At 36.0% G+C, this 8,948-nt stretch overlaps 1 protein-coding gene across 2 annotated transcripts; it reads right to left on the reverse strand.

The window, feature by feature from the left end:
• Nucleotides 1-62: 62 nt before the first annotated feature.
• tspan37 (tetraspanin 37) lies at nucleotides 63-8,885 on the reverse strand. Of its 2 annotated transcripts, none has more exons than XM_064331399.1 (7): nucleotides 8,359-8,885; nucleotides 4,705-4,926; nucleotides 4,138-4,212; nucleotides 3,686-3,784; nucleotides 2,287-2,439; nucleotides 1,717-1,800; nucleotides 63-1,149 (listed from the first exon to the last, which is right to left on the reverse strand). In XM_064331399.1, exons 1-7 carry the CDS (start codon nucleotides 8,407-8,409, stop codon nucleotides 1,063-1,065), a joined length of 771 nt encoding a protein of 256 aa, XP_064187469.1. In that variant the 5' UTR covers nucleotides 8,410-8,885; the 3' UTR covers nucleotides 63-1,062. The 2 variants fall into 2 exon arrangements, with proteins under 2 accessions (XP_064187469.1, XP_064187471.1); XM_064331401.1 differs by having other exon boundaries at nucleotides 4,735-4,926; nucleotides 8,359-8,877.
• Between the last annotated feature and the right edge of the window lie 63 nt (nucleotides 8,886-8,948).

Below are 8,948 nucleotides of genomic sequence, written 5' to 3' on the forward strand. Positions count from 1 at the left end.
CTGACACAAAGTTATTTTTAAAGTATTTTATCATTGAGGAAAAACAAAATCAGTGGACACAATTCCAAGGAGTTTTCTGTGTTTTAATGTGAAGCTATGCAGTAACATTTTAAGACATTTGCAGAGATAAGAAACTGCATCTTAAGACCAAGTAGGAAGGGTTTCAAGAATCTTAGCATGGCAAAATTATGAATTGAAACCACATCTGGCGTAATGGTGAACATTTAGAGCAGTGGTGTCAAACTCGTGCCATGGAGGGCCGTGTGTATGCAGGTTTTCATTCCAACCAATTAATGCTGCCTTAATTGAGTCCAATTACTCATTCAGCCATATGCGTTTAACTGCATTGAAGCACAGAATATAAGAAAATTTTTATTTAGACAATGCGGGTCACCATAGACGTCGGGTCACCATTGTGCACAAACCTGCATTTCTAATTGAGCAAATAATTTAACTAATTATATAATCAAGATCTGAGGCTGGAATGAAAACCTGCATACACACGGCCCTCCATGGCACGAGTTTGACACCACTGATTTAGAGGATTTAGAAGTCAACAAAGACATTAGTCAATAAATATATTGTATTAAGCAGTTATTCTCGTGGGTTCTATTAATGAATATAACTTCTAAGGCAGTTTCCATTTTTTGCTTGCTGTTCTTATTGAAAGAAATATACCCACTGTAAATTGACAGTTTGTGAGGAGAAAATACAACATTTAGCTCTTAGTACTTATCACAACTTTCTAAACAGTCAAGTAAGTGTTACTTAAGTAATTCTTAATTGAATTTAAACATGTATAATCCACTTAAAACTCAACCCAGAGGGTGAAAATATTTGGCAATAAATATATTCAAATATTCACAGCAACATCTATTATTTTGTATTTGTTGTTTTTTTTTTTTCAGTATGATGATTTGAATATGTGTTATCTAATCCAGATTTTGGAACAGTCACAAGAATGTATATGAGAATGGGACCCAAAGTTATTTGTATCTAAAATCCTGAATGTTTACAAGACTAATACAGTATTTCAGGATTCCTGAAGTGGCTAATACTTATCTAATTTATGGTGTTCCTTTCCAGGATTTGATACCCCTGGAGAGGCTGCTGTCTCATCAGTTGGGCCACACTGACCAGCCCTATAATCTGTGACCAAGGAGAGAACACATTGGTTAGTATGCAACTCATAAATATACCAAACAAACATACAATTGCTTCTATGGCATGATAGTTTTTGTACCATTTCTAAATTGCTTAAACCTGCACTTCTGTGTAGTTAAAAAAGAGCTCTTATCATTAATTCTGTTCTTGTAGACAGGTTATATGAAAAAACACGTGTAATGTTGTGCTTTTGTTCACTGAATAAAAATAGCCCATGTATAGTACATTTTTGCAAACCTTCCTGCACTTTAACACTATGATGACTATTTCATCCTGAATTAACACATTCAAAAAATATTATTTGCCAGAAAAAATGTTGAGCTCATTTATAAAAGGAGGAAAGCGATCTTGCCAAAAAGTCTATGATGCCAGGTAATTGCACAATCCAAAAAAAAAGATCTGTAGTGTGCAAACAGCATCATTCTTTTAAAATGCCATTTGAAAATGCTGCAAAAGTAACACTTGTAGCATTTTTGAACAAATGTAAATGTTTCGTTAGACACCAGCAATATGTATCACCTCCATAATTCCTGATTTTTAAAAAAAACCCACCTGTACCACAGCCACTGCTGCAGTAGAATATATGATAAGATGTAGAATAAAACCAATGGCATCCTCCAGTTTCACCTGACAACCCTACACATGGAAAACACAAGCATATTATGCAACTAGGTATAATATACTGTAGTCAAACGTATAGCTCAAATGAATTGCTGTGCATTTGTTGTTACTCACACTAACTAAAAATTGACATTTAAGAGCTAAGAAATAAAACAAATAGGAAATTCTTTGTGGTTCTCTCACCAATTCTGTGGTAAAGTACAATAAAAATTCAGAATGCATTCTACCATCCCTCTAAATAATGTTATTGCTATGAAATATTTCAATTTATTGCCAATGTTTCACAGAAACAAACATTAACAGTATGTTAAAGTAATAAACATAATCAGAAATAATTACAAACTAAAACACACAGGAATTCCATCAGGGAATCATAGCAAAGATGTTCTATTCAACTTGAAACATAAGAAATAATTAAGTCAAGCTTTAACAATGAAACAATAGCTATGGATTAAAAAAAATGCATTTCTTCCTACTCAACAAGTAATGATAAATGGGCACCTGGGGATACAGCATGTATGTTTGATCCAGAGTGCCGTGGCAGGTGTGGAAGGTGGAGTTGCAGCAGCTCTGTGGCACGCTCAGATTTCCCCTATGATTAAACCAGGTGGTGGTCTGCCAGTCCGTGTAATTCTGTATTCCGCAGCACTGCAACTGCACACCAAATAAATTCATAGTCACAAAAGCAGGGATCCTGGTTTGAAGTTAAATTCAGTAATGGACAAATGTCACCAATTCTTGGTATCTCCAGATGAGTACCACACTTTCTAACATGATTATTTCTGCTTTGGCATCATTGCAGTTGTGTAATATGGTAACACAGCAATCGACAAAACTGTCTGTCCCGAATAATGCAGGAATGGCATAGTTATTTTCAAATCTTAAATAGTGATATTCCCAAGCCATTCATCTTAAAACTTAACTTGTTCCCATTCAGCGAATATATGATGAATGGAGAAATCACATATAGCAGTGTATAAAATTGAATTGAATACAAGTCTTAAAATTAAGATTATGGAGATAAGATTTCAGACTGTTGGTACACAAAGAACCTACATGAACCCAGCCACAATGGATCATGAAATCTGACAGTTTCAGTCTCCTTCAGAAAATAATATTACATTGAAATAAGACCATGCATTAACAAGAGGTCCATCAAATATATTGAATAATTCACCATTGAATAATGTCCCTGATCAGATGAAAGTTCTGACTTTCTGGTCAAGACAGAATTTTGGCCTGGCTTTCAAATATTCACAGAAAACCAACAATGTGTATCGGCTTTAGCTCAAAGTTAAACCAGACAGTGCAACTAAGGGTTGATGAAACATGATTATACACAGATCAGCCGTACAACATTAAAACCACCTACCTAATACTGTGTAGGTCCCCCTCATGCCGCCAAAACAGCTCTGACCTGTCTTTTAAAATCATGTGGAAATAATTCACCCTCTAACAATATCTTAGCTTTTTATAGCCCTGTAGCAACTAATAATGTAATAAACTACCAATAGTGTAATAACTCCCAATAATGTAATCCATTTCAATTTTTAATGTAATAAAAACCAATAATGTAGTAGTAAAGTAGTAGTAGTAGTAGTAGTAGTGTACTTTATTGATCCCTGGGGGGAATTTGCACTGTTGCAGCATCAAAGACAACAAAGTAACACAATCAGATACAAATTTACAGTAGATACAAAATATCAGATACAAATATACAGTAGATACAAATATATACAGAAATCCAAATATACCAGAGGACACCTTCAGAGGTGGAGTCCATGCCTCGACGGGTCAGAGCTGTTTTGGTGGCACGAGGGGGACCTACACAATATTAGGTAAGTGGTTTTAATGTTGTGCGGCTGATCGGTGTATAGCTGATGGGCAGACGAAAACATACCTCTTCTTGTATGGAATCCACAGCATTAGAATCAGGATCTTGACTGCTTCCATTGTAATTCTTAAATATATTCTGGAATGGTGCAAGCTCTGAATGAACCTAAAAGTATTGAGAAAATTTTCATGAGCTGAAGAGCATAGACAGCCACTTTATATTACAATAATAATAATAATAATAATAATAGTAATAATAGTAATAATAGTTATATTTAACTATGATTTAAATGGCTATATTTATAATTTCAATATATTTTGATATATTAGTGCATGAAATTGATAACATTTTATATAGGTTCAAAATGTTTAGTATTAACTGAAATCACGCTCATAAACTCCCATAAAACAAAAATTTGTTTTATTGTGTCACTGTAAATAATTTACATAGTAATTATGCATGTTTGAAAATACTGTTAATTTCAGTGTCACATTACATTTAATAACATTTCATATTACCTTTCCTATGTTTGCATAAGCCAATGCTGCAGCTGTAGCCTCAAGACAAAATATGATGATGAGCAGATACACAAACTGCAAAGGAGACAGTAAACCACAATTTTAGAGCCGCAAAATGATTGCCTCTTCACCTGTCATAGCTTTCTAATCTAGCCTATGCAAATTGTGTGAACTGGACTTGATATTCATGGCTATGGATAACTGTTACATAATGAGTACTGTACCTTATCAGACCTGTGTTTTGCAGTTGTCCAGTAACCTTCAGTATGAACTTATAGTGCATCGCAAAAGTATGTGTCAAATAAATGTAATGTAATAATAATAGCAAACCATCTGCTGGAATGCCTAACATTGCAATCTATGTGCATTTCATTATTCACCATGATTCAATTTCAGTAAACATGTCTGTGTTTGCATTTCTGAGTTTACTCTAGAACAAAGTCTGTACAAGGTGTATATAACTGTTCTCCAAAAATGTACCCTGTATTCCTATTAATATGTACATTATGTACAATATTTAAGGAATATGTATGGCATTCCATTGTTCTTTATCAAACTGTATCATACTGCTCTGTTCATCCCTTCTTTGATCCCTACCACACCCTGCAGGCAGGTGGAATCTCTGACAGACACCCAGCAGCCGATGCTCCCACTGATGAGAAGGACCACTGCGCTTGCTATGGCCATTACAGCAGGGAGGATGATATAGATGTCACGGAAGAAGAGCCTGTTGTGCCTGTAGTTCAGCAGGAGGTACAAGCCACTAAGGCCCACCACCAGCCCAGCAAGCTGTGGAAGAGTGCAAGATGAATGGCATGAAAAGTGATGAAGCCTGCACATGACTTAAACATGTAACATTAGGGTTTCAGTGGACAGGGTTAACTGGGTGTTAGTTACGGAACAAAAACCTTAAGTCCAGTGAAATGTTTTCTACATGTAATATGCAAATGACGCTTTTGCCACTTTTGTGAGGTTAAGGCAAGCTAAGTTGAAAATGCCTAAGCATTGCCCCTCCTCTGGATGCGGAGAAAGCAATATGCTTTTTTCTTTTCCCAAAAATGAAGAGACCGACAAGAAATGGGTTTTATTTCTGGAGCCTATGGGCACTGCATTATATATATTTAACCTGTAAAGTTAGTATTTTCAGTGCCCATTTTCACCTGGAACTTGTCGCAGAACATGGTGGATCGGTAAGTAGGCATATCATCAGCTAGCTGGTTTAATATTAGTGTGCTGTAGCTCCCTGTTATTACACATTGAATGATCTTCAGGTTTAACTATATGACGGTAAAGCCCATTTTATGTTGCTTTCCTTCATTTTGTCTGGTAGTGTAAGGTTACTGCTCTAACTGGCTCTAACCTGGCTAGCGATGAGGAATGGTTTACAGATGCGTCTTGCAGATATGAATGTTATTGAGCGCAGGATACACGCACACCGTGTCCTTATCTGCTGAACAGGTCACAATAATATAATAGTACAACTTAATGGTTATAATTTGGTTAAAAACTTAAACTTAAAAATATAGAGAAGACAATCAATTATCACTTCTGTGGAATATGACCACAATCTGAATCCAGTTTCCTGGACCTTTAAGTTATTTATATTTCAGGGAAATTCAGTAATAAAGACCAATGGCTTATTGCAGTATGAGGAAAACACAAGCAGTGTTGTATTAGTGCCAAAAGTATTTTGTATTTGTAAGCAATGACTTGTGCTTGAAACTTATGGTTTGTGTTTGTACATTGAGGGTTGAAACTGAAACAAAAGTATTTTGTACTTGTAAGCAATGACTTGTGCTTGCAACTTAGGGTTCGTGTTTGTACTCTGCAAGTTGAACCTGTAAAAAAACGTTGTGTTTGTGGATATAGATTTTCATGAGGGGGGAGGGTCACGTCTGTAAATTAACATCTACATGTATTTTGTGATCTGAAGTGGTTTATTAACATTTGTGAACAGAAAAAGTACGAATGCAAAACAGTTTTTACGTGCAACATTCCCTCTACATGCAACGCACAGTTTACAAGAAGAAAGCTACAGACAGACTTTTGGCACTGCTTTTACGCTTCCGGTATGGCGAGCCAATCGTTCAAGGCATTTTCAACTATCCAATCAGCGCTCCAGTAGAGACCAGGGTTGCCATGTTGGGTAATTTTCCCCCATTGAGTCTCTAAGAAAGGTATAGCCGCGGTTGACCGTGAAACAGGTAATGAGTGGAACTAGATTTTCATAATATCTAAGTACACTACAGTGACTTCTGGAGTCGTTTTTGTGAGAGAATTTTACTTCCTCATATAAAAAAAACCTGCCAAACAGTAAGTGGCGTAACAAAAGGGAGCGCAGTCAATTTTTACAATAAGAATAGTTACCATGTAATTCTACACTCAATATCTGGGAGTAAATATTGAATACATATACAACCTTACCTTTGGTTTTACGCGTAGACATGTATGTCCCTTTTGAGACTGAGTGGTCATATATTGTCTTGGACAATCCGTTTGTGAAATATATATGTGCATTTGTGACGCCTGGGTACCTTGCAAAATAGCTGTGAGTAATACCACACGTGTTGTTTACAGCGTTGTTGCCCTTTTTAGTACAGTCTGCCTTGACTGACACTTCGTTTATTCAGTAGGTGAGAGTATAAGCTTTCTAACGATGTATAACATGTCTAATTTTGCTTTTGCAATAGCGTTTTATAGGTCAGAGTAACCGAAAGTTTTCTCATCATCGCATTCACTTACGCATTCACTCTGTGGTAGCAGGTTGCTGCACCTGACGAAAACGTTGTCAACGATATTTCGTAATTTCTTGGAAAATACTATTATTATTGAGGACTTCTGGGAATAGCTAAGCCATGTTTGCTGATTGACCTAGCTGACATCGTTTTTTGGAGCAAAACAAACAAACAAACAAAAAAACAGAAGCGAATAGAACACTATCATTGATTTACTGTCTCTGTCTCCATCTACTGAACACAGGTAAAATTTCATCATTGCTATGTAAGTATTACTGCTCAAAATATTTCGGTTATATAGCCTACGTTATTTTTTAAATTGAGTGTCTTTTAATAGGTTAGAGGTATTATATAATGTGGATATTTCACACTGTAATGTAAGCGTTAGTTAGTAGTGTAATAATTTTTAAGAAATGTATACCTTGTCTGAACCATTTGAAAAGTTAATGCAGGATTTAACCATAATCAGCGTTTTCTGGTAGAGACTGGACTTCACTGCTGAACCCCCCCCCCCTCTCTCCTCCCTCTATTTCCTCTGAATTTGTGCCCTATGTCTTGTAAAAATGATTAAATCCTGCATTTAAGTATACATTTCGTTATCAAAAACAGATGATCAAAAACATAAATATTAAAAACAATTATGTTGCTGTTACAGTATAAACACTTTTTTTTGATGATCATTAGGCTACCATTATCCTAGTGTCAAAAAAAATCTTCGTTTGTGCATGTCCCTCCCTCACGAAGTCAGTTACATCGATCATGTTTAAATCGTTTTATGATTCAACTCAAACGCTTGAACACTGGCTTTATGCTGGGGGCATTACATTTGCCATCCTTTAAGAAATGACGCGCCATATGCTTCAAAAAATCTGAATTACACTAGCTACATATCTCCATATATTAACTGCTGCGTTATTTGGCGTATAAATTACTTTGTGTATAGTTGTATGTGGGTGCAACCTTCGGCGAGGTCTTTAGAATACCACGATTGATTATATCATGCCCTGATTAAATAGAAAAAAAATTATAACAGGAAATGATCACTTCAAAAGAAACAGGCCAACTTTTCAAAGTCACGTGAAGTCAACAACATGATTCTGATTAACACGACGTCAAAAGCTGATACTTACATGACCATCAAACTCCGTATTTTAGGGTACATAAAATGCTCTCGACTTCATAATGCATGTAATTTATGAATTAGGCTTCTCATACTCATTCATTGAGAAGAATATAAAATCGCGGCAAGACCTGGGTTTCTAACAGGTCAAATACATGTAGGCTATAAGAAAAAAACTCGCAGAATGGAACATAGAATGTAGCCCTAAGTAAAACCATAGCGATTATAATCAGCCTATTGACTGAATGCATTTCTTAAAATTCGCGGTCAGGATTTCAACATAAAAATAGGCCTAATTACAGCCTACCTATCTCCATAAAATGAACAGAATTCACACACTAAAATATAAAACACTTAATTTCTTACCCACAATAACTGACATGTTATCTGGAGAACAACTTTAACAATTCTTCTCATGACGCCGACAGCAACACCTTGAAAAGGAACGACTACTAGATCTGCGTAATGAATAGGCTGTTGTTTTATCTGCTCCCGTGGCGGTATTAATCTAACAAACTGTAGAGCTATAGCACTATTTGTCTTGTTTATTTGCTAGCAAGTTTATTATTAGAAGTAGTTTATTTACTTGCAAGTGCATTAGCTTTACGGATAAAATCTGGAAAAACTGAGAATATGTAGGCTATGTCCTGAACAGTATCGCATGATTACATTTCTTTGCCAAATTCGATTTCTACAATAATCAAAATATCCGTAAAACGCGGAAAGAAAAGTAGACAACGCGATCGCAACGTCCTTTGCAGTCTCAAATGCGAGTGAATATAAACGCGGAAGTAACCAAAGAGAAAGCTGTTGACGCTACTTCCAGCGCAGAGTGGTAATGCAGTTCTCTTAACGTTCTCAGCTCGCCAAATTCCATGCCCTGCACTGTAACTACACAAAATAGACTTTCGGAGAGACAGAAAGCCTATAGCCTAGTGTTCCTCATTGCACATGTG

The sequence above is a fragment of the Anguilla rostrata genome, chromosome 4 (genome assembly GCF_018555375.3).
Source record: "Anguilla rostrata isolate EN2019 chromosome 4, ASM1855537v3, whole genome shotgun sequence".
NCBI lineage: Eukaryota > Metazoa > Chordata > Actinopteri > Anguilliformes > Anguillidae > Anguilla > Anguilla rostrata.

Bases quoted from the DNA above. Each gene is read 5' to 3' on its own strand.
- tspan37 (XM_064331399.1), bottom strand. From the start codon at position 8,409: ATGAGAAGAATTGTTAAAGTTGTTCTCCAGATAACATGTCAGTTATTG. The intron at 2,440-3,685 runs GTATGTTTTCGT...TTTGGTGTGCAG, and splicing joins TGGATTCCATACAAGAAGAG to TTGCAGTGCTGCGGAATACA. The intron at 1,801-2,286 runs GTGCCCATTTAT...TTCCATGTGTAG, and splicing joins CATACATGCTGTATCCCCAG to GGTTGTCAGGTGAAACTGGA.